Source organism: Mycteria americana, chromosome 19 (genome assembly GCF_035582795.1).
Source record: "Mycteria americana isolate JAX WOST 10 ecotype Jacksonville Zoo and Gardens chromosome 19, USCA_MyAme_1.0, whole genome shotgun sequence".
NCBI lineage: Eukaryota > Metazoa > Chordata > Aves > Ciconiiformes > Ciconiidae > Mycteria > Mycteria americana.
Genome location: NC_134383.1, coordinates 2,441,785 through 2,465,802, shown reverse-complemented (window position 1 = coordinate 2,465,802; position 24,018 = coordinate 2,441,785). Strand labels below are relative to the sequence as shown.

Here is a 24,018-nt window from a genome sequence, read left to right as displayed (position 1 = left end):
ATTCCTGCTTGAGTGTCCTGCTGGGAAGACTTGGGGATGCACTGAGAAAACAGTTTTCCAAAGAGCTTTTGCATTAACCGAGTACAGATTATTTGCTCTTCGGCAGCAGTTGCAGCTCTTTGGTGGAGGACTGTGTCAGTAGGCAGAACCTGACCTGTCAGCCTTGAATTCTTTTGGGGCTGAACTGGAGTATTACTGCAAATGGGATATTTTGGTTTTAGCCATGGCATTCAAATAGAAATAAACTAGACAGTGAACTGAAAGAAAGAGGCATGACTCTTCACAATGTGTCCAGTTGTATGCAACATCCTGGTACATACCAAGTTAGAAGTTAGAGGCAGAAAGGTCAATGTAAAAATCACCAGCTAGAGAAAACCAGTATGGTATACCCTGCTGGAGATCTAGCCTGATCCTGCTAATCACACTTCCTACAGTGCATGCTTTTCCTTCCTTCAGGCTGGATTCAGTCTACTGTGGGAATTCTGCAGACATCTGGGCCCACCTTGGAGCTGCTGAAGGAGCTAATACTGTGCTTCTAGTAGCCTTCCTCAAGCACAGGGCATAGCTTAAGATTTTCACTGTGTGGGTGAGGGCTCTTCCCTCACTTGGACAACAGTTCTGAATGTGTCTTGGTCTTGTCTAGTGTAGACAGAATTAGGCTTCCCTGAACATCCTGTTTCTAAAGTCTTTTGTAGATGTGTGGCTAGGAGAATGGCTGCTTTCAGCAGGGGACACTTCAGTCTCATTCCAGAAGAGAAGCCTTACAACATAAACCCAGTTCAGTCTCTGCTTTAGACTTCAAATCTGTTATTGTAGTGAAGGCTACCCTTGGATTGAAGCCTGAGACAGACTTCACTCCCTGAAAATCTGAGTAGTTGTCCTTGTTTGGTGTCTTTCTGTGGGGAAGGGTATTGGCTGACAGATATCTCTGGGACAGCTTTTTCAGGGGATAAATCTTCTTGTTCATTCCTGAAAAATTCTACTCATTGTTGAGGGGAATAAGTCAGCAGAAATGGAAAATGAAACTGTTTAGAGACTGTTGATATGAATGACTGTTAGCCAGAGATGCAGCTAGCCTTTTTTCCTTTGAAACCCCTGAAAAGGAGATTTTTTTCTTTATCTTCCCAGGCTTTGTTGCTCAATGGGTCTTTACCTGAGGATGAGCAGGAAGGGTCCTTTGAACTTTGTGAACGTGGAGCATGCCCCGAAGAGCAGCTGGTGAGCGCATTGCTGTACCTACATTTCTCTGACCAAGCTGCCCTTTGCACTGTTCTGCCACAGGCAGGTGTCTTGCACAATAACCACCATGGTATTTTACATTCAGATCATAATCCGAAGTCGCCTGGACCAGAGTGTGGAAGAAAATCAAGACCTAAAGGTTAGAGAGGGACAGATGAAGGGGAAAGAGAGGTTTTGGGTTAAGAGATCTTTGCAAATGCTGTCCTACTTGATTTTTTTGGGGGGGGGGGGGGGGGGGGGGGGAGGGGGGACGACAGAGGGGTAGACAACACAATGGATTACATGGGGGATATATTGTGTTAGGGCTCCAGCTGTTCCCATATTGTGCTGCGTGGGATCTCCATCCCTCCAGGAGCGTAGATATCTGCTTCCCTGAGACCATAATTCATTGACCTGGAGAGCACTCATAATACTTGGCTGGGAAGTGTTTATTGTATCCATATTAGCAGTTAATAGAAGTTTGTGGGATAGCACCAGAAAAATATATGCTGCCTCCCCAGTTTGCCTCAAGCCAATGCTGGTAAAGTCAGTTGCTGCTAAAACAAATATCTAAGTGTTACTGGAATTTAAATGAGCCCTGAAATAGCTTTTTCCTGCATGCTCTTGAAGCTGGAGAGATCCAGGCTGTACTAGCTTCTCAGAACTTTATCCAGGACAGCTGTTAAGTTTCTAGCTGTGTCTGAATATAAAAATCTTTCAAGTAGGAAACAAATGCAGCTAAGAAGAACCTGCCCTGTCAAGCCTGCCTTAGTTCAGCTTTCTGCTGATGCTGGCTCTGGGACCAGTTCTGATGCTGGGAGAGAAGTATTTGACATTGCCCTGAAGGACAGATTTGGGGGACTAGGCAATCTTTTTCTCTCATGGCTTAATAGCAGGAGGCTTAGGGAGCTGCTTTGTCATGTTTGTAGCTCATTAAAATGGCTCAAGGCCTGACCTGTGGGAAAAGGTGGGATGTGCTTTCTTCTGAAGTGGGTGTCTGGGGTCAGAGAACACTGACTTTGGTTGATTCTGAAGGGGTGACGAGATGCCATTTAACCAAATTGTGTTGCATTTACAGAAGGAGCTGTTGAAATACAAACAAGAAGTTCGAAACCTACAGGGAATAAAGGTGAGGAAAGGGGCACTTCATCAAATAGAAATAGTAAAGCTTTAGAGTCTGCAGCCCATGAGTAGGGCCAGCAGCAACTATACACCTCAGGAATCTCAGATTGTGGAAGGAGTTGTATTAGGGGACTTGGAGGTGGGGGATCCTACGGTCTGTTTCTGGCTCTGGGGAGAGACTGCAGTTAAAGCAGGCACAAGGAGTTAGGTCTCTTGGGTTCTGTTTCTGTCTGTAGGATTGTGGTCAAATGTCCCCTCTTTTGTCTGTTTCCCCTAAACAAAATATGAGGTGTAGGATGCCTCCTTGGTTCTCATGGCTTGTTTTGTTTTGGTTTTTTTTTTTCCCCCTCTGTCTTGGGGTACGCACAGTAGGATTGGCCCAGTGAACTCATTCTTGACAGCAGAGGAAAAAGAGCGCAGGGGTATCCTTGTCCTCTTCAGCTGCAGCATTTTTCACAATTTTGGCTCCTGTTTGCTCAGTTTTTCTCTCTGAAGTTCTGAACACTAATAATCTACTCCTGAGCAGAGGTATGTTTAGAGCTGCCCGTCTGGCTCTTGTGAAGGAAGCAAACAGCAGTAGCTGTCCAAGGTAGAGCTCTCTGCTTCTGGGTAACACCGAGTGAAAGGTGCAGAATTAGTCATGACTTTGGCCTCTTCAGAGAGGATTTCATTGCACAGCTAGGTCACACTGAGAGCTTAAGTGTCCTTGTGTCCTTGGCTGATGTTGGCCTCTTTCTGCCCTCTGGATGCTGCAGATATGTGGCTGGAGACACTAGCTGTAGGCCTCTGAGAAGACCCTCCAAAGACACTGCTGTTTTCTTCCATAAAAGCAAATTGTCAGGCCACTTCTGGAGCAGGAAGTTCAGGTAGAAGCACAGAAATCCCTCTGTCCCAAATGGCTAGAATGTTGGTAAGGAAATAACTTTTGGGTAAGAGAAAGGCAGAAGGGCTGAGAACCCATTGGGCAGATGTCTATATACCTCCTGCTCTCTTGGGCCCTTGGCAACACTTCAGCCCTGTGAGTGGCCCCACTGTGTTATGGCTGCTGGTCTAGGTCACTCACTTCACAGGGAAGGGTCTCTGCCTCTGTCTTGCACCTTCCTACAGATAACATCTTTTCCTAGGATGCTTTACAGCAAAGGCTGATTCAACAGGATGCTGCAGTTCTTCAGCTAAAGCAGGAACTGCTGAGAGCAAACATGGACAAGGAGGAATTGCACAACCAGAACGTGAGTCACTGTGCTGCTGAGGGTTAGATTATTTTAGAAGGAGGTTGGTGGCCCTGAGGGCTCCAGCAGCCACAGGGTGGAGTTGGTGGTTGCAGCAGAGTTCTTGGGGTCGTGGGATAGTGAACGACCAGTCAAAGGTCTCTGCATAGTAAAAACTGCACACAGTCTGCTAGCCAGCTGTGAGACTCGCTGGAGTTTCCTGTTCTTCACTCCCACTTCCTGTCCTCCAAGACCTTCAGCTGAAACAAGGGAGGGGCTTCCCATGATGTTTTCAGTACAGTTGCATTCTTCCTTCCTCATTGTGCTCCCTGGGTTAGCAAGTGGCACTTTGACAGGTGGGGCTGCCATGTACGGTGTCTCTCTGGAGAGAGAAGGGCAAGGAAGGAACTGTCCTGTCCAAAAGGTTGCCATCCTTAGACACCAGCTCCCTTGAACTCTGCAGATATTTGGTCTCAGGTCACCCTTTAGGCACAAGGGGCAAAGAGGTTGTCACAAACTCTCCAGGAATACCTACCTTACACCTACGTGTTATTTCTGCAGGTTGATCTTCAGAGGAAGGTTGAAGAGAGAAACCGGCTACTGGCAGAATACAAAGTAATAGAACCTCTCTTCACAGGAGGCTTTGCTGGGGGCAGCATCTGGTGGTTCTTCAGTTTTGTGAATGTGACTGCTGTCTCCTTGGCACTCAGTCGCCTCCAGGAATGGCACTGTAGATAGTGAATAAGTTGCAATAGCCATGGATGTTTGTAATGAGATGGAGGGATCAGGTGTTCTTTGTGTTCTGCCCACAGCTTTTTATAATAGATCTTTTATTGTTATGGTTTTTCTGTGATGGGTTGCTGAGTACCTAACACTTGCGCAGAAGCCTATCAGGTTAGGTTGGGTCACCTGATTGTCCACTGATCCCTCAGGAATCTGTTTTCTCTGGGACAGTTGTCTGGCCTCAGTAGTGGCTCTTTGCTGGACAAAGGGCAATAACAGTCAGGCAACAACCTGACTGATCTTTTCAAAAAAAGGTTTGCCACTCAGTTCTAACATCTAGATAGAAGTACATACGTTGTGTAAGTTAGCCTGTAGAGGAACCTGATCCTGGCAGATGACATAACCTTCCCTGCTATGGGAAGATGATTTTGAGCCTTACTCACTGTCTTGTTGATTCTCTTGATTACTGTGTTGTAGAAAGAACTGGGCCAGAAGGATCGCCACTTACAGCAGCATCAGACCAAACTGGATGAAATGCTTAGGCAGCTTTCTGAGGCCAGCTACCAACAGGTATGGAGCAGGTGGGCTGCACTGGTGCCCTGAGAGCTGGCACTTACCTTGCTGGCTCAGTTTGTGCTGACTCTTCTACTCCCCTCACAGGTGGATTTGGAGCGGGAGCTGGAGCACAAAGAGGCCCTGCTAGCTCACTGCATGAAGAGAGAAGCTGAAGAGGTATGGGAAGCCTTAGTCTACACATCAGACTGTTGGAGTGATATTTCTGTCCAGCAGCCTCTAGCTACCTATCTCCAGAAATCATCCATTTCATCCCAGAGAGGCCTGGCTCTGCAATCTCATTGTCAGTGCCCTAACCAAGGCAGCCAGACTCCACAAAGCATCCAACTTACCAAAGCTCTCAGCAGTGAGCACTCTGGCTTAGCCTCTTTTATGAAAATCCGAAGGGATGAAACGGTGAGGGGAGCACAGGAGTGAATGGAAGCCAGAGACTCTTGGCTTCTAGGTCCAGCTTTGACACTGGCTAATGGTTAGACCAGCGCTTAGCTTCTTATCTCCTCCTTTTCCTGTTGACCCTGGTATTGAGCCCTTGGAACTGTCTTGGTGGAAGGAGTGCCAGTCCCAGTATCTGTCCCTGCACAGTGCCACCTGAACACTGATTGTGTTCACTAGAGCTTGCAGACCCCTCTGTGATGTAGCAGCAAGCCCCTTCCTGCCTCTTTCTCCACCTGTATGTGAGGAATCATGTTTGTGTTTTGACCTATAGGAATGCCTGCACACTCCCTAGTGAGTGTATTTACCTGGTAGAAGATGGGAGTTATATCACTGATGTGGAAAGTCTTCATGCCCTCTCATCATTTTGAAGTTCTCAAATTGGGATCTTTGGGGAGGTCCTAATGCTTACATTCCTTGTGGCATATGCATCTTCCCCTGAACAGGTGATGGCTTATGGTGGTCATAGTGCTCAGAGCAATGGCTTCCTCCAGACAGCAGGAAAAGGAGCTGCTCCCACAGCCCACCGAGGGGTAAGTGCACCTAAGGGATATTTTCCCAGCCAGATGCAGATGAGGGCTCCAGATATCCTGGAAGCTATTATTTTGTTAAGAGAGATTTCCCCTTTATAAGGCCTGTGGCTTTAGATGGGAAGAAAGCAGCCTGGAGTTAGTCTGACTGACTTGTGGTCTCTTGGGCAGACAAATGACTTGCAGCTGGTTCGTGATGCCCTTCGCAGCCTCAGGAACAGTTTCAGTGGCCACGATCCACAGCACCACACCATTGACAGCCTGGAGCAGGGCATCTCCAGCCTGATGGAACGGCTGTACTGTATGGAAACACAGAAGAGGCAAGAGAGAAGGGTAAAGGGCACTTGGCTTTAACTTCTGCCCCTCACACAACCCAGAGCTAAGCAGCAATGACAGCTCCAACTGGGAAGTGACACTTTGTTCTCACTCTTTTGACTTTGCACCTTAGATCCGGGGGAAATCGCCAGCAAGCAGAGCAACAAATGAGTGTAGAGACTCCTGGCCTCCCAAATCCAGTAAGTGCCTTTTAGCTCCTGCCCTCCCACTGCCAAACTCATTGCTCAGGTTTCCTGGCCAGAGTCCAGGGCATAGCATCCCCTTGGGAATCTGCCACCTCCAGCTTCTTATTCTCTTTACCAGAGCTCACTTTCATCCCTTTAGTCATTTGCTGTACAGATTAGACTTCACTGCAAAGGAAAGGGGGCAGAGATGGTCTGTGGCTGCTTATTTGTAAAGCACCATTACAGTGGGAGTCTATCTGGGCCACTTTGGTAGTACTGCAGTATAAATAACTATGACAAACAATTACCCCTGTGATGAGTGGGAAATGTGATGTTATTTCAGCTTTCCTGCTGGTTTGCACCATCTAGCGGACACAGATAACTATACAGTTGCCTCTTCCCCTGTTCCCCCCTCAGTGTCTAGCTGCTTTCGTGTATGCATAACAGCACAGCCCTTTCTGACACCACGTTTCCTGGCTCCAGCTGAAGCAGCTCCACATTTGCTTTTCATCCTGAAGGTTGTTTTTTCCAATGTTGGTTGTAAAAGTCACCTAGAAAGTCTGTGAGGTTGTAAGGGACTGTAGGTACTGGGGAAAGACAGAGGGCCCCACCTTTCAGCTGCATTGTAGTGTCCAGCAGCAGGGTAGCCTGGAGGTACAAGATGTGGAGGAAGGTAGGAGAGGAACTCAGAAGCCTGAAGTGGGTCGTGGGGAGGATTTGCTGGGTTCTCCCTCCTTTCCCATAAACTGCAGTTTTTAGAGCAGCCGCAGTCATGTGTTCTCTGCGTGCAAACTGTACCTCTCCCTTTAGCAGACCCCATCCCCCTCCACTGCAGCAGGACAATTGAGTTGTGCAGCCACAAATGTAGAATATCTCAGGTGTAAAGAGCTCTAAGAGGTGGCTCCAAAGACTTCTTAAATGTCCATAACGTTTTCTGCATGCTAGGAATCTTAAAACTATAGAGTCATTCAGTGTGAACCTTCCTCTGCTTCACCTTTTGGCACAGCACATTGCAGGGAAGCAGGAAACAAGGCAGTAGCCAGAGAGAGAGAAACACAAATGAGCAAAGAAAAATCCATGCACAAACACCTATCCTGGCCAACTAGAATGGGAAGATGGGGAGGAGACAGATAACCTTTTGCCTTGATGATGATCAGTCACTTCATCCTGCTCTACCCATCTGCAAGTGAAGGCAAGTGATAATGTAGCTGTACTGGAGGGGGTACTGTTCAGTCATTTTCTTTTCCAGAAAGATTCTCCTGTCACTGCTGAGGTAGTAAATAGAGTGTCTGTGAAGTAGATGGTGGCAGCGAGCCCCTCTGTGGATGGGACAGTAATCCTGGAGGACAGTGCTAGGCAAATCTTCCATGCTAACAACACAGTTGGATGGTGACCCTACCTTAAAAGGCAAAGTTTTCCAGTAAGCAGGGGAATACCTGGCCCTTCCCAACAGGGATGATTAGCCACCCTCCTAAGAATCTCTTCCCATCACCAGGTTCTCTGCTGTGATGGCAAATTTGCTAAGACCACCCCTTTTGCCTCCTGTGGTGGCAGGAGACAGGCTGTTCCCCAATGATTGTGCTCTTTTCTTTGCAGAACTGCCTCATTCTCACAGCACACCCATGATGAGCACCAGTGCCTGCACCAAAGTGTTGTACTTCACTGACCGCTCCCTCACACCTTTCATGGTCAACATACCAAAGAGGTGAGGTGTGGCTTTGCCTTGCTGACACTGATGCGGGAGGTGCATGTTCCCCTTAATGCATTAGTCTTGATTTCTTCTGGGTACGGTCACCAGTACCATAGGTTTGCTGTGCATTAACTTGGGCATTGGATTTCACACCATTGTCTGGGAAAAACTGTGTAAAGCAGTCCCCTAGCTGATGCATTTGTGTTAGGGCTCTAAGAGATTCACCTCCTTTTTTTATTAACTTCCAAGAGCAAGAGAAAGCAGCCAAGCAGTTCTATTGTGGTATGTAGTGCACGACGCTCCTGTCAAAACAACTATGGTTGTCAGTGCAAAAGGGAAAGTGGAAAAGGCTGTTTTGAGGTGGTTCTTAGTAAACCAGAAGGCAACTCTTCCTCTGAAGAGGGCCCTGGGCTTGACAGGTGTGTTCCTGGAGGGGCACACTCTTCACATCCCTGTGGCTAGAGAGCCACATGCCTAGCTAGACTTGTGCCGTGGCTCTGCATGCCATGTAGTAATACTTGAGCTAAATCTGGTAACGGTGTGCCATGGGATAGTGCCAAACTCTTCCCTTGCAGGTTAGGGGAAGTGACTCTGAAGGATTTTAAGGTAGCTATTGATCGGGAAGGAACCCACCGGTACCACTTCAAAGCCCTGGATCCAGAGTTTGGCACAGTCAAGGAAGAGGTAAGTGTGGAATTTAGCTATCAGCCGCTTTGGGTTCAGTGTTACCACACAACCCTGGAGACCGTGGTCACCTCACTTCTAAACTAATTAAATCTTTGAACTTGCTCCCCAAAAGACTGCCTATTTTCATAACTTTAGATTAAGCTCCTCTTGTAAGGTGCTAAAATGGGATGTTTTCATCCCCAGCCAGAGCAGTTACATGAATGTGATGGCAATTGCCTGGGGGTTGCAGAGCCCCCTGGGCAAAGAGCTGGTTATTGGCAAAGACAGTCTGTGACACAGCATTGCTCAGGGGACACCAGGCGAAAACCCAGACTATGCTTCTAGCCCTTCAAGTGAGGGGGCCTGTTGCAATGAGAGACACTTCAGGCAAATGTGGCTTATTCAAAAAACATTCTCCTACTTTCTTCTAAAGGTGTTTCAGAGACAACTGGTTTGTGGCATTTTTTCCTTTGTGTACTGCATTACAGCCCTGTTTATGCTCAGGCTGGTGTTGGTGTGGATTGGATTCATTAAAAGTTATTGGGATAGTTCCTGTTTCACAAATTAAGACAAGTGCAAAGGGTTACCCTCCCTGGGAACAGTCAGCTGACTTAGGTAGACATTCTGCAGAAACAGCTGGAGATTGTAGTCTAGATCAGAAAAGGCAGATTTCCTGTCTTTATTGGCATGTTTTTGACAGGAAAGGTAAAATAATAAACTTGACAGTTACTGGTTAAAGAAGGGGCCTAATCTATTTTTTACCTAAAACCTGAAAAGATTACTCAGACACGTGAATGATGCATGAGGTACATGTTCTCTGGGCTGTTTAGTGAAACCTGAGCTAGGATCTCTGATTTGATGCCTGCCTCTTACGCTACTCACACTGTAGAAGAGTGGTGTCCAGACTCCAGACATGACTGGACTCCCTTTTTCTGTAGGTATTCCGTGATGATGACATCATTCCTGGTTGGGAGGGGAAAATTGTGGCCTGGGTGGAAGAAGACCACGGGGAGAATTAATCAAGCTTTTAAGTCTTGTCACTATGGAAACCTGTAACTGGCTGCTGAGCTCAAAGAATGACCAAAAAGCATGTGTGCTGGAAGGAGTCAAATTACTGCTGCCAAAAAAGGACTTCTCTGTAAACAACGGGTAATACACGTGTGCGTGGGTGCCTGGCATCTGACTTTCCATGGCCAAATGCAGACAGTGTTCTGAGACTGAAATGACAGGTCTGTGGGAAAGAAACACCTTGCTTTGTCCTGTCAACTAAACCCTGAAGGCCTTAATGATGCATTGCTCCCTTCCACTACTTCTCCATTTCTGCAATATGTGCTGCAGACTGTGATCTGGGCATTTCAAGTCTGGTTTCTTCTACATGGTATTACATAAATCTGCACAGATGGCAAAAATGTGAAGCTTTGCCTTCATGAGTCAGAAGAAGCCGCTAGATTATGTGAGCTGAAGGTTTGACCAACTTTGGTCCTGGACTTGCACATGCTACAGGAGCAGAGTGAACTTTCTGGACGTTCCAGAATGACAGCATAGAAATCCGACCTGGGGAGGGAATACAGTCTTCTGGAGGTTTTATGCATAAAGCAAAGATCACCAGCTTGGCAAAGCTCCCTTTCTCCCCAACTTAGGCTTCCATTTCCTAGCTCTGCTTTTCCCACTTGCTCTCCAAAGCTGTACTCACTTCTGAGGCCCTTTGGGTTTCCTTTGTTGCCATGGGGACTGTGAGATCTTGGTGCTTGCTTATTTGCTGACAGATTTTATTTGCAGGAGAGCTGGAATCAGCTGCTTCCCTGAGGTAATTACAACGCCTCTCCTTGTTGAGCCTCTTTTCCTGCACTCCTGCCCTCTCTTCTTTCAGCAAGGCAGTTTGTCACCTCCTGTGCACAGGCACCACTGTGTGCTGCTGTCCACTCATTGCCAGGGCCACCAAACACTTATCCACATCAGTAGAATAAACCCCATCAGTTCCCTGGTATGCCTGCTCCTGGGGTGCCTGAAGGATCAGGAAATGACTGCCAGGGAAAGAACAAGCCCTAAAATCCCTGAGGGTGGGTTTTTCTTTTTGGTTTTGTGGGTGTTTTGTTTCTGCATTGCCTGTCTCTGCCTTTCTGCTGCCAGTCAGCTGTACTTCCAGAGTGCTGGCTGCGATGTGCAGCAGACACAGATGACTTATGTCAAAAGGCAAGTCAAGGCACTGCTTATTCTTGGTATGTGTGGCCCTTCTGTGGACTGTGTGTGCTGTGCATGAGGCTGGGAGAGGATGAACCTGGTTTTACTGTTTTATATTAACATGTCCTTTTGTAAACATGTTCCTGTTCTTGGAATTATTTTGTACCAGTTTACATTTGTCTGAGGACTGTGGGTATTTTTATACTAGTTCAAGTGCTTTCTGTATATTTCTGCACGCATTATACTGTGTTTTACTCATTTTCTAGTGGATGCTGAGTTGTTTTGTATCGTCTCCTGTTAACACAACACTGGGCTCATAACTTTATTTTACTATGGAAATCCAGCTAGTTCCTACTGGGTTTTACATTTTTGCCAGCTTTAATAGGCAGCAACAATACTATTTATTTGCTCATTGCTCCTCTGTCCAGGAGGTAGCTCAAGGCTCTTAGGTTGCTCTCTGCCACATTGGCACAAGACAACATGCCTCCTGCTCTGAACAATTTGTTATGGTGATTTTCTCCTTACAGACATCAGTAGGAAAGTTCATCAATGAACAAGTTCATCAATGGGCTGCAGGGGGGCAATACATCTCTTTTGGAAAAGAAAGATTTTCTTCCTCCCTGGAAATAGTTTCTCTGTTGCATGATCTCTAGTGGGTTGGTAAAGAGAGTATGGGGTTGTTATACTGAAATTGATTGTATTTGAATTGCAAATTTTTCTCAAGTGTTTCTTTCTTCAGGTTTTACTCATCAATTTTATTTCAGCAAGAGCCATGCTCCCAGGCTAGAATTTTATGGAGAAAATTAAGACAATTTTCAAGGTCTGTAGTTACCAGTCCCATATCCTTCTCTTATACTCAAAGATGAGCAGTTTGGTTTTGGAGCACTGAAGACCCAGGAAGCTGTTAATATGATCAGAGCTTCTAATGGATAAGGCTTCAATCCAGCCTTGCCCATAGCTATCCAGTTTTCCCATGAAGAAAATAGTTGTTAGTTGATACAGGAGACAGCCTGTTCTTGTTCTTAGATCAGTTCAGATAAATGTGACTGTGGTTAGTTAATATGCTTACTGTTACCAGAGAGCCAAGGACTGAACCCTATATGGAAGCACATGCTCTCCAGAGCAAGAATGGGCTATGTTTGGGAAGGAACAAGACTGGACAAAAGGCTTGCTTTTTGGGTCTGGCAGTCATGTACCTCTCATCCATGCTAACATAGCATGTAAGCTAGGACAAAAGAAGACATTCCCTGAGACAGAACTGATAGCAATGCTCTGTTCTTGGGTTCCTATATGCAGCTCTCCTCTGTGATAGTGAAGGTAGAATTGCTGTCACTGAAGCTGAAGGACTGCTTCTCTGATAAGCTCTATCCCTTGCACAGTTTGGGTTCAGCTTTATTTCTGTATTGATACTGCAGCCTTCTTCAGACTTTTCACCTTTGCATGATTGACAGATGGGGGTCTGGAGGAGGTAAGGAATATTAGGCATGGGGATAAGAGGTATCAGGTGGAAAAGCTGTTGGCCAGATGTTTCTCTCTGATAAAAGCAAAAGATGTTGCTTTTAAATTAGTTTGGCACTGCTCTAACACTGACTTCAGTGGATTTATTCTGGGGATATGTTCTTAATATCATACCCAGGACTTGCGTCTTTCACTGGTTTGAATCTGTTTATTTCTGTCCAACTTTGAAGAAAGTTACTTTCCTATTCCCATACTTGTAACTTGCTTATGTAACATACATGCTATGTGTAAAATTATATTTTCATAGACACTCTGATGTTTGCATTCATCACTTAGAAAGGGCAGTTAGGCTAGGAAAGTGTAGCTTTATCTGTACATCTAAAGCAGACATACCTGACTGGATAAACCTTGGATTAGCGGACCAAGCAGTTATCTCAATAAAATGGGGTTTGCAACCTGAGTCTGTTCAGTGCTTGTGAAGGGGAAGATGGCTTTGGAGTGAGAAGGCACAGATAGGGATACAGTGCGTAAATCACTTGGAGTGCTTAAAGTTAGCCTCTTATTGGTCCTGGAGAAAACCTTTTCGATCACTTTTCCACAATGTTTTAGGAAAGCATGTATTTTCTGAGACTTGTGAGAGTAGCAGACTTAGAATCACGTGCCCTGAAGAGCAGGCTCAGCGTGTTAGTAAAATTTACATTTACTTTTAAAATTGATGTGAACAATACAAAATTGAAACATAAGCTCTGCTCAGCTGCCTTGGTGATAGCAAATTTCACTGCTTCTGCCCCTAAGGTTGTGTAAACTGCTGTAGCTGGCTAAGCTCCGTCAAGGCAAGTCTTGTATGCTTAGGAGCAGCCACTCCTAAATCAGTTAGCATGGCTAAAACAGCAGCAATGGCATTTTATTGCGTATGGCACTTTGCCGTTCTGCTTTCTGACCCCTTGACAGAACGCCATTACGTTCAAAGCCTAGGGGCAGCCTTTGGTTGGGGGAACTTGTGCTGCTGAATCCCATGCAGATGCTGTCATCACAACCACTGCACAGAATAGCTTCTGGATTCATATGACCCCGTACAGAACTGGGATCTTGCCAAAGTCTAAGCCAGGTGATAGTGACAAGGAGAATCCAAGAGGGCCTGTTGCAATTTGGGTGGGTATGGCACAGAGGTATGATGTACAGGTTTGGCTACAGCCCCATTTTCCTCACTGCTGGACAAGCTCCTGTCACTGATGTGAACCACGAGGCTGTACCCTCCACCAGCCCAGCTTCTCCCCCCTCTTCTGAGGCCGCGAGGCTGCGGAAGCGCTGGGCCGTGCCGGCGTGCAGCATTACGAGGCGGTAAGGACGCGTGTGTCTTCCAAGTGCCCCGAGGAGCTTCCGGCAGCTCTGCCCTCCGCGGGGGCACACTGGACCGCTACGCGCTGCGGCCTTGGGACAGACCGCGAGGGACGGCCCCAAGTAGCCTCCCCTGCCTGGGCTGGGCTCCTACGGCCGCGTCAGCCCCCGCCTCCCCCCGCCCCCCGCAGTGCCTCCCCAGGCCGTCCCGCCGCTGCGCAGTGCGGCCTCGCAGCCCCTGCGACGCCATCACACGGCGGTGCCGCCCCGCCGTCCGCCGCGCTTTACGGCAGCGCGGCAGTGTCGCGCGGGGCTGTGCGGCGCCGTGCTCGGACGGAGGAGGTCACCGAGCGGCGGCGGCGGGCCCGCGGCTCCGGCTCCAGCATGTGGCGGGTGTTGGCGCGACGCGTAGGCCGGGGCGCGGCGGGAGCTCCTGGTCTGGTGCGGAGCTGCCGAGCGCTCAGTGCCGCTGGGGCCGGCCGCGGCGCGACGGTGGGGGTTGGGGCTGTGCCGCTGTGCCGCGGCCCAGCGTGGGGCGGCCCCATGCACCGGACTGGCGGGCTCCTGCTGCCTCCTGCCTGGCCCCGGCTCGTCCCGTGCCGCTGCTGCAGTCTCCCAGCACACCAGAAGGTGAGAGGCTCCCCCCTCCCCCCCATCCTAGGCAGCCTGGGTGCCCTCCATACCCCCTGGTGTTCCTGCCCCTATAGCCACTGGGGTCCCCCAGAGGACAGACTCCTGTGTCGTCCTCCCCCCCGCTTCGGGGGCAGCCTCTTCGCTTTCTCTTTTCGGTCTTGCTTCCCCTCACTGGGCAGCTCAATTTGCCCCGGGGAATTTCAGTTCCCTCCCTACTGCCGCGGTTCTCATACCCTTGCCGCCATCCTGCCCCAAGTCCCTGTTACTGTCATCAGGTACTACCTGCTTCACCACTAGTCCTTTTTCCCTGTACCTCTCTCGGTCCCCTGGCGCAGCTTCTCCTTTTCATGGTCAGCCCCATCTCAGCACCCCAGTATTGGTTTGCCCTGGCATCTTACCAGCAGGTTGGAGGTGGTCCTGGCCTGCTGGGGATTTGCAGGTAGGCTCTCCTTTGTGCCCCCCTGTCCCAGGCTGTGCTGAGGATCAATCTCCCCCCTGTATGTGGGGTTCCTATTGTTAAGGCTGTAATACTGCCCTATTTCTCACAGGTGGCCTTGCCAGCGCTGTCCCCCACGATGCAGATGGGCACCATTGCACGCTGGGAAAAGAAGGAGGGCGACAAGATCGGTGAAGGGGAGCTCATAGCAGAGGTATCCTGGGGACACAGGCTATGCTGCATTTTTAATGAGCTGCATGTGCATCCTGGGTTCTGTCCCTGGTTGCCCTCACTTGAACACAGATCTTGGGTTCAATATCACAGATCCGAACAGGTGCTGTTGGGAACAAGTGGCTAACAGCCTTTCAAAGCTGGTTGCTGCTTTTCCTCTTTCTGAGCAGGAGCAGCACTTAATCTGTTTGAGAGCATACTTTCCTAGAGCTGGTGCTACAGGATGATTTTTCCAGAATTGTGTGTGTTGTGACCCTACACTATCAGACTGGAAGGCTATGAGCATATTGGTCTTTTCTGTTGCCATAATGATACCCTCTTCTCTCTTAAAGGTGGAGACAGACAAAGCAACAGTTGGCTTTGAGAGCATGGAGGAATGCTACTTGGCCAAGATCCTGGTGCCAGAAGGAACAAGAGATGTTCCTATTGGGGCCATAATATGTATCACAGTAGAAAAGTATGTATTTTGCTAACCCTTGAGTTGAATTTTCTCTCTTGGGGCTTCTTGGATGCCTTATGTGAAAGGCTTAGAGATAGTCATCTGACTGGTTTTGCGGTTCTGTGTTTTTTTCTAGGCCTGAACATGTTGATGCCTTTAAAAATTATACTCTGGATTCTGCAGCGTCTGCCCCACCTGCAGCCTCAGTGCCTCCTCCTCAAGCTGCAGCTCCCTCACCACCAGCTCAGCCTTCTCCTCAGGCTCCTGGCAGCTCTTACCCTCCTCATATGCAGGTAAGAGAGCACTGCTGATGATTTAAGGCTTGTTGCACTCTTTTTCTGTCTTTGGTATTGCTAGCTCTAGGGCATTTTGTCATAAATACTATCTGGAGTGGGAAGTTATTAGCTATAATTGCAGGAGTGTGTGCCACTTGAATTGTTGCATGCTTAAAGCAGGTGTTTGGGGAGGTCCTAGAAAGCTTTTTTCAGAAAACTTTTAGCAGCCCAGCTGCTAGTAGAGGAGAGACTTGTCTCTCTAGGATTGTTATGCTGTCTAGAAAAACCTGCTACATTTGCATTATTTGGACAGTTCTGGTATAAAAAGACCTTATGCTAAGTGTGAATAAGCTCTGAAGGCTCTGTTTATATCTTGGAGCAGAACTCAAGTCTGTGATACCCTGATGAACACACTAGATGTGTTTGTGGGTGACTAATAACAAGTTGTATTTGTGGATAATCTTTTTACCTTGCTTAGATATTGAAGCGTACATCCACTGTTGTTGTATTTGAGCACTCTGTAGCGGGATACTTCTGTGACGTTCCTTTGAAAAAGAAAATCTGAAATACTAAATCTCATTCTACATGTGGGAACTGATTTGTCTGAGATGTTACGCAAAGTCAGTAACTGAACAAAGAATTAATTAAAGGCTTCTTAATGTGACTTGTGGTTTAGCTACTAAATTTGCTTACTTCCCACTGCTTGCTTTATCTGTGCAGTTTTGCTCTGTACTCACATGTGCTGTATTTGTTGCACAGCAATATGCACGTGCAAACCTACAGCATCTTTGAGTGCTTGTTGGAAGACAAGTGTGTATAGCTTTTAAAGGGGCCAAACCTGTTTGTCACAGACAAAGTGACTTGCTTTAGTCTTCCTTTTAGCCTTGCAGATAGCAGCTGCAAGACGCTCCCAATGCGATGGTGGTAATTATTTTGATAATTAGTTTTTTTTGCTCTTTGCTTTTGCTTGCTTTCTTGCTTAGGCCTTGATAAAAGAAGCCAAACTAGCAATATGGGACAGCACTGTGCTTTGCTGTAATGGAGCCAGATCTAGGAGTGCATTAAAGGCTGGCTACTTCTTTAGGTTGGCATCATTTAGTCAGGAGTTAAAACTGTGTTCCTGTTCCATTTGGATTACCAGAATTGGATTCTCTTGTATTCTCTGTCTTCACAGGTCACTCTCCCTGCCCTGTCACCTACCATGACAATGGGCACAGTGCAGCGATGGGAGAAGAAGGTCGGAGAGAAACTGAATGAGGGAGACTTACTGGCAGAAATTGAGACAGATAAAGCCACAATAGGTGAGTCAACTCCAAATCCAAGAATGGATGAGGTGCCCTTAAAAGGGGAGGATCCAGAGTAGCCTCTGTGCTAACTGTTATGGCTGCTCAGAATGTGAAGCTGTGGGGCAACTAAAACAAGTTTTGTTAACTTCTCATTCCATTGGAGAGCTAAACATTGGAGCTCCTAAAAATGCTTCTATTTCTTCATCAATCATTCTTAAGAATGTACAGTGCATGGACGTGTTTCCCTACTAGTTGCACTGAAAAGGATTCTCTTGCCTACGAAATATAGGACAGGGCTTTGGGTACTGAAGTCTTTAGAAGCAGCATTTAGAGGAACTCTTCAGCTGTATCAGGCACCAAACTAGTTTTGTTTCTTTCCCTTACAGGCTTCGAAGTGCAGGAGGAAGGCTACTTGGCAAAAATATTGGTGCCTGAAGGAACAAGAGATGTGCCATTAGGAGCAGCTCTCTGCATCATTGTGGAGAAAGAGTCTGATATTCCAGCCTTTGCTGACTACCAGGACACTGCGGTAACTGACATGAAGGCACAAGCTCCTCCTCCTCCTCCTCCACTAGTAAGGACCATTCTTAGCATGTGAGAGAAGTTATGGGGACCATTAAGAGGTCTGATCTGAACTCTTCTGCTGGTTTGACAGTGTGAAGCCCTAGCTCCAACAAGGTTTATGACTCTGTGAATGCAAGGCTAATGCATGTGTTGGTGATAGGTGACCTCAGAAGTGATCGCTAGTTTGTCCTCCAAAAACTGGAGCAGATAGTCATTCATTATGATCTATTCTCCAGCCTGTTGCTTGTGCCAGTTCTAATGCCTTATCCTTGAAAACTGGGAGCATAAGTTATTTATTTCACCTTGGTTTTGGTGTATAGTTCAGCAGCTTAGTTGGCCTCCTTCGCAAGAAGCTTCTGATTTAATTTCTGGCACTGGGAAACTTTTCTGAATATGAAAATTCTTTCAGATTAGTGACTATTTTTGCTATTCTCTTGACTGGTAATTAGATGGTCCTGTTCTCTTGCTGTACCTTCAAAGCTTTTGCTGAATGATCCTGAAACTAATGGCTTTGATTCTTCTGTTAAGGTGGTGGCAACTCCTGCTGCTGTTCCTCCTCCCCAGCCTGCTGTTCCTTCCAGTCCAGCAGTCCCCACAGCTGGGCCACCTCCCCGGAAAGGAAGGATCCTGGTTAGTCCCCTGGCAAAGAAAATGGCAGCAGAAAAAGGAATTGACCTTGCCCAAGTGAAAGGTAGGTTGCCCTTCTGCTTCCTTGCTCTCACTATCAAGTGTCTGTCCCTCTAGCTACATACTTGCCTATACTTTTCTCTCCTCCCTGTCAGGAACATCCTGAGGATGCAGCTGTCCTCACCAGAGGTTGTGTTAAGGGACTTCTCTCTGTTGAATAAAACTGGTACCTTTAGAAGCAATGCCCTGTTGCAAATAATTGAAATCCTCTTACGTTTTTCTTTGACGCTTTTAGGTACTGGACCAGATGGTAGAATCACAAAGAAAGATGTGGAGTCATTTGTGCCACCAAAGGTTGTTCCAGTGAGTAGGCTTGAGATCTGTAAGAATGGATATTTTATTATAGTGATGGAAATACTCTGTAGAAATGCAGTTACTATATGGAACTGTTATTGCTGGATTGGTTGGGTTATGACACTGTGCGCTATGGTGACTGTTAGGTTGTAAAGCATAACCTGTCAGAAACACAGATGAAGCTTTCTTCCTTTATCTGTCTGTTTGGTATTTCACTGAGGAAAAAAAAATGTGCACTCCCAACCCTTCATTTGATTGCTACATTGTTATGGATTGAGGTCAGCCCAGTCCCAACTGATCTAACATTGCTGAAAAGAGGCAATTAGAATGAAAGCCAGACTTATGAACCAATAGCCTGCTGTCATTGTTGCCACAAATCTGTTCTGATACCATTGCTTGTCTTTTATATGAGATGATGGAAGTGTTGGTTTGTGTACTGCTGGAAGGGATGTGGCTGAGTGCAGTTTGAGAGGGTCCTCTAGCATACCTCTCTGCTGTATGTAAAACAACCACCTAGCAGGACTTGCTATTCTGGGAGCTTCATAGCAGTGTATATCAGTGTTGCGTTTCTAAACCACTCAAGTACTACATTTAATAATCGAATATAGGACTTATAAAGAACCTAGTGGGTACTGGAGAGATTAGGCTAGAGAGTAGAAATATCTGCTGCTCTTAAGCAAGAGGCAACTTAGCCTCAGCACTTGTCCCACATGCTGAATTATTCTGTACAATTGATATTTGCATAGTAGTGTGAATTATGCTGTCTTTCTCTGATTGCAGGCTCCAGCAGAGGCAGCTCCTGCAGCTGCTGCAGTTGCAGCAGCACCAGTGGGGACCTTCACAGATATCCCTATCAGCAACATTCGGAGGGTAAGAAGATTTTATTCCTTTCCGAGATCATTATTTGCAGTCATGAATTTTCCAAACTGATCTATTTTCATCGCTTCTGTTGTATACCCACAGGTCATTGCTCAGCGGTTGATGCAGTCTAAACAAACAATACCTCACTACTACCTCTCTGTTGATATAAACATGGGAGAAGTACTGGTGCTAAGGAAAGAACTCAATCAGGTAAAGCATTTAGCGGGGGGAAGCTGGGGGAAAAGGTGCATTCTGTCACAGGTTTGCCCACCCTGCTTTTTGGTGATATGCCATTTTGGCTTGGAAAAAATAGTCTTTTCAGTGCCTTTTCTCCCTGTTGTGGATTGGTTCTGGACTGTCTGTGACAGAATGAGACTTTTTACTCAGGTACTGTGCACTGATTTCTGACTTCCCTAAGAGGGCCGCTTTGTATTCTGCTTGGTGTTGTTCAATTCTTCCAGCTGGAAAGTAGGGCAAAAGGGTAAAAAAGGTTTTTAAGAGTAAAAAGGGTAGAAAATTTAAGCAAAATAATAATTGTAAGCCAAGTTTGGGGAAAGACAGACATTAAAAAAGATTGTACCTTCTTAAATTATGAAGATGTATTCACCTCCTAAATTATCTTAGCACTTCAGATATTAATGCTTACAAATAGTGTGATTGTTTTCTAACATTTTCTCTAAACAAGGCTGTAGGACAGTGACTATCCAAGTTAATTGAGGTAATGTGTAAGAAACAAACTGATGCCTCAAATCTCTTTATTTACAGGAAGTCTCGGATAACATTAAGCTTTCTGTCAATGACTTCATAATTAAAGCTTCTGCTCTGGCATGCTTGAAGGTGCCTGAGGCAAATTCTTCATGGATGGATACAGTTATTAGGCAGTAAGTTTATGGTACGGTCGAAGCCAGAAACTTTCTTTGTTCAGTAGAGAGTTCATGGCAAAATAGCAGACCTTCTGCTGGGATTTTGAGGAGGGAGGGGAACAGGTATAATGCAAAGGTTGAGGGGCTTTCGTTAAAGTGCTAAGAACCTTGCGTCTAAGGCTAGTGTGCAAGCTGAAATAATTGTTGCAAAATTAGTATTAATTTAGAGTTGTCTGAACAGTTTTGAAAATTTTTTTCTTCGTTACCTTGCTAGAGTAACTGGCATCTCCTTTGTGTCTTGCAGAAATCACGTAGTGGATGTTAGCGTTGCAGTTAGTACTCCTGCAGGGCTTATAACCCCTATTGTGTTTAATGCACATATAAAAGGCCTGGCTTCCATTAGTAAGGATGTGGTTTCTTTGGCAACTAAAGCCCGGGAAGGTAAACTTCAGCCTCATGAATTCCAGGTGAGAAACTCAGATTGCTGTTAAACATTGCTGCCCTTGACTTCTGTTCAGACGCCATGCTCAGAATGAGCAAAGCCTATTTTGTGATGTTTCAGCCATGTTCATTAATATTCCACATGCAACAGCTTTTGTGAATTTGACTACGAATGTGTTTTTCTTGTAGGGTGGTACTTTCACGATTTCCAATTTAGGAATGTATGGGATTAAGAATTTCTCTGCCATAATCAATCCACCTCAAGCCTGCATCCTTGCAGTTGGTTCCTCAGAGAAAAGGCTAGTACCAGCTGATAATGAGAAAGGGTAAGTATTCATCTGATTCTGCATATACTGAGCTTCTGAATTCAAACTTTGAAATAATGGCTAGTTTTCTAACACTTCCATTAGATTATCATTTAAAAAAAATAAAATTAATTGTTGACATACTGCTTCAGTACCTTCTGAAGAAGTACGGTGAGGTCTTGTATAAAAGGGTCACACAGGTGTTAAAGAGAAATGCAGTGACTGATGAATGATCTGCCATACATTTATTCTTGCAAGTTAAGGAAAGGCTGTTTGTTTCTTTGAGGGGTAGGGTTAAGCTGTGGAAAGGAGTCTGGGATCCTGAACAGTTTAGGCACCTGTTCCTGTTCAACAACTTGCTTAAATTTGCATTTAAGGAAAACCTAAGGGATGGATTATAATTCAAGTGCCCGGTATACAATATTGCCTTGCTTGGAGCTTGAACTACCATAGACCCAGGAGAATGTTTAGGATTATTTAAACTTCTTAACAGTCCTAGGTATCTATCACTGACACATGGGGAAGCTGGAGGTTACTGGGTAAAATGGCTCTTTTTCTTTGATTCTGTGGGGCTGTTCTTGTGATACAAAGAAAGATGAGCTTCCTGTCCTAAAGGGAACATACAAATGTGTTTCTTAATTGTAGAAAAGAAATTAATATTATGATCTATAATATATAATATATTATAATACATTTATAATAATTTATAATTATATTATAAATTTATTATTATAATATATTATAAAGTATAATTATTATAATATACAATATATTATAATAAATGTAATATATTAATTGTATAATATATAATGAATACTATATATGAATATTTGCTCTCCAATGTAATCTTTTTTAGAAGTCCACAGCGAGAAACATCTGTTACCAAGCACCAACTGCTATTGCTGGTTCTCCAATAAAAGCTTTTTTGCTTCATTAGTGCCACTGACTCGGCGCTGACTTGCAGAGGATTGTGTTAACCTTTTTTTTTCTCTTCTTTTTTTTTTGTTTTCTTTCAGATTTGATGTGGCCAGTGTGATGTCCGTTACACTTAGCTGTGACCATCGTGTTGTAGACGGAGCAGTTGGAGCACAGTGGCTTGCTGAATTCAAGAATTTCCTTGAAAAGCCAGTAACCATGCTGCTATAATTTAACCATGCAAGCAAAACTTTCCTGGGTCACACTGTTTTGTTTTAAACAAGCTATTTAGACTTTAGTGTTCAGACTTATTGAAAGAGTTCCTTTTTTTATTTTAAATATGTATTATACTATCTGGTAATGTTTTTACCAGTCTGTACAGAAAAAGTTTGCAGAAGTGCTTTTCAGAGCAATATTACAGCTATACTGTATTTTTATACAGTTAGTTAACTTGCAAACTCTTCCAAAACAGAGTTAAGCATCCCAGATTTAAAAATCCAGGCAGTATGCATACTGCCATCTGCTTCTAAACTAGGGTGAACAGGGGGGTGCATACCAAGCAATTTCATGACCTCAGTGTTCTCAGAAATTTGAATTATAAACATCTCTTCACAGGAGTTCAGATGAGATGGTAACTGAAACGTACAAGTTAGTAGAAAGTTAATTCCCTTATTATCCTGTTCTCCTGCTGGGGTGGGCGAGTATGACAGATGCACTAAGGGACTGAAGCGCCTGGGAATAGTTTCTCAAAGGCCAAGTGCTAGCATTCCAAATCTCTCTTGGAATTTGGCACTGGTCTGGACCTTCTCAGCTATGTGATCCCTTTTGAGCACTTTAAGGTGAAAGAGCACTGATATCTGTGGGGTCACAGCTCTCAGATACCACAGGGAACGTGCTGTCTTCTTGTGGACTTTCACTTACATGTGCTTTTTGTATGAAAACTCTTTAATTGCTATTCCTCTTGCTAAGTTAGTATCAGCCTATGATGCCATGGAAGTAACTGTTTTGCAGAACATTCAAGAGAATCTGTGTGTTGGAACCCAATATAGGCAAATCACACACACTAATACTCCCATCAGTGGATATTAATCATGTGATGACTCGAATGTTTGGAATTTTTTTTCAGGCATTCTAACGTAGGAAGCTCTGAGTTAGTCACTGGTACTGTGGTTCTTCCCTGAATTGTCTATGTTGTCCCAGCCTCAGTAAGCTGCAGAATGTGCTATCCATGTATATATTGTATGTAAAATGCTTCAACAGTTTGTTGGACTTGTGTCCAGTTACCCCAGTCATTGTATCCTGAAAGGGGTGCAGTGCTGAACGTTCTTAAATTCCACTTTCCACATGGAAATGTTAATGTAAAAAGGACAACTGTGTAGTAATTACAAAGTGACCAGGAGAATTAAAGAGGGGGGGAGACGTTTAAAAAAAAAAGGAAAAAGTTAAAGCTGATCCGTTATTCTGTATATTGCATTAAGTACTGTCTCCTGTAAAGTTCTACAAAATTCACTAAAGATATTGAAAGAAAATACTGTGGAAATTAAATATTTTTGTGGGAACTATTTAATGTTTGGTTGCTGTGATACCTGGTTTTCATGCCTGGCTTAAGCAAAAAAAGTGCATTAAGGTTTTGGTTTTTCTTTAATGATCTAAAATATCTTGGTTCCAGACTTGCTCTAGTGAACCTACATTCTATTAAATGTTTGGAAATGACAACTACTAAAACATGTTCCAGTGCTTTTCTATTCAGTCGTGTGTGGCTTACTGTACTGCTATAGCACAATCAGAGCTGTTTAGCCTTTCAGTCTGATAGTGAAACTCACCCTATTAACCTTAAGTTGTAATCACAAATGTTCCAAAATAATACATGCTTTATTACTATCATGCAGCAGTGAACTTTAATCTTCCTGGCTTCCTTGCTGCAGTGTTCACCAGAACCTCAAATTCTGGCTACAGACACCTTTCACTTTCTTCCTGCAGTAAGAACACTAAATAGTTTATCCTATGGAAATGTTTTCTGAATGACTGTCAGACTCTGGAACACTTGCAACTCAAAAAATCCTATCCAGTGCGTGTGCTTGGGGTGCTGATAGTGACTTCTGGTACTGCTTGCATCCTGCAACAGGCCAGCTCAGCTCATGCAGTGATA

The 24,018-nt window shown here is 45.3% G+C and overlaps 2 protein-coding genes across 4 annotated transcripts in view; both read left to right on the top strand.

Annotated features, from left to right (window-relative positions):
• The window catches only part of DIXDC1 (DIX domain containing 1), a 44,746-nt gene extending 31,785 nt beyond the window's left edge, over positions 1 to 12,961 (top strand). For 2 of the 3 annotated variants that reach the window (XM_075521063.1, XM_075521062.1), the window contains 13 exons: positions 1,129 to 1,218; positions 1,325 to 1,378; positions 2,297 to 2,347; positions 3,465 to 3,569; positions 4,110 to 4,163; positions 4,749 to 4,841; positions 4,932 to 5,003; positions 5,723 to 5,809; positions 5,978 to 6,139; positions 6,255 to 6,321; positions 7,903 to 8,011; positions 8,572 to 8,680; positions 9,601 to 12,961. In XM_075521063.1, coding sequence (XP_075377178.1) covers positions 1,129 to 1,218; positions 1,325 to 1,378; positions 2,297 to 2,347; positions 3,465 to 3,569; positions 4,110 to 4,163; positions 4,749 to 4,841; positions 4,932 to 5,003; positions 5,723 to 5,809; positions 5,978 to 6,139; positions 6,255 to 6,321; positions 7,903 to 8,011; positions 8,572 to 8,680; positions 9,601 to 9,681 — 1,134 coding nt within the window. In that variant the 3' untranslated portion in view covers positions 9,682 to 12,961. Of the gene's footprint in view, positions 1 to 1,128; positions 1,219 to 1,324; positions 1,379 to 2,296; positions 2,348 to 3,464; positions 3,570 to 4,109; positions 4,164 to 4,748; positions 4,842 to 4,931; positions 5,004 to 5,722; positions 5,810 to 5,977; positions 6,140 to 6,254; positions 6,322 to 7,312; positions 7,499 to 7,902; positions 8,018 to 8,571; positions 8,681 to 9,600 lie in introns of those variants that run through there. The other variant, XR_012778380.1, reaches the window with a different exon arrangement.
• A 947-nt stretch (positions 12,962 to 13,908) lies between these two features.
• On the top strand, positions 13,909 to 23,431 carry DLAT (dihydrolipoamide S-acetyltransferase). Its single transcript, XM_075521306.1, has 14 exons — positions 13,909 to 14,269; positions 14,821 to 14,922; positions 15,272 to 15,396; positions 15,515 to 15,671; positions 16,828 to 16,954; positions 17,326 to 17,513; positions 18,032 to 18,194; positions 18,426 to 18,493; positions 19,265 to 19,354; positions 19,448 to 19,555; positions 20,111 to 20,226; positions 20,513 to 20,675; positions 20,839 to 20,975; positions 21,971 to 23,431. Exons 1-14 carry the CDS (start codon positions 14,024 to 14,026, stop codon positions 22,098 to 22,100), a joined length of 1,920 nt encoding a protein of 639 aa, XP_075377421.1. The 5' UTR covers positions 13,909 to 14,023; the 3' UTR covers positions 22,101 to 23,431.
• The last annotated feature ends 587 nt before the right edge of the window (positions 23,432 to 24,018 follow it).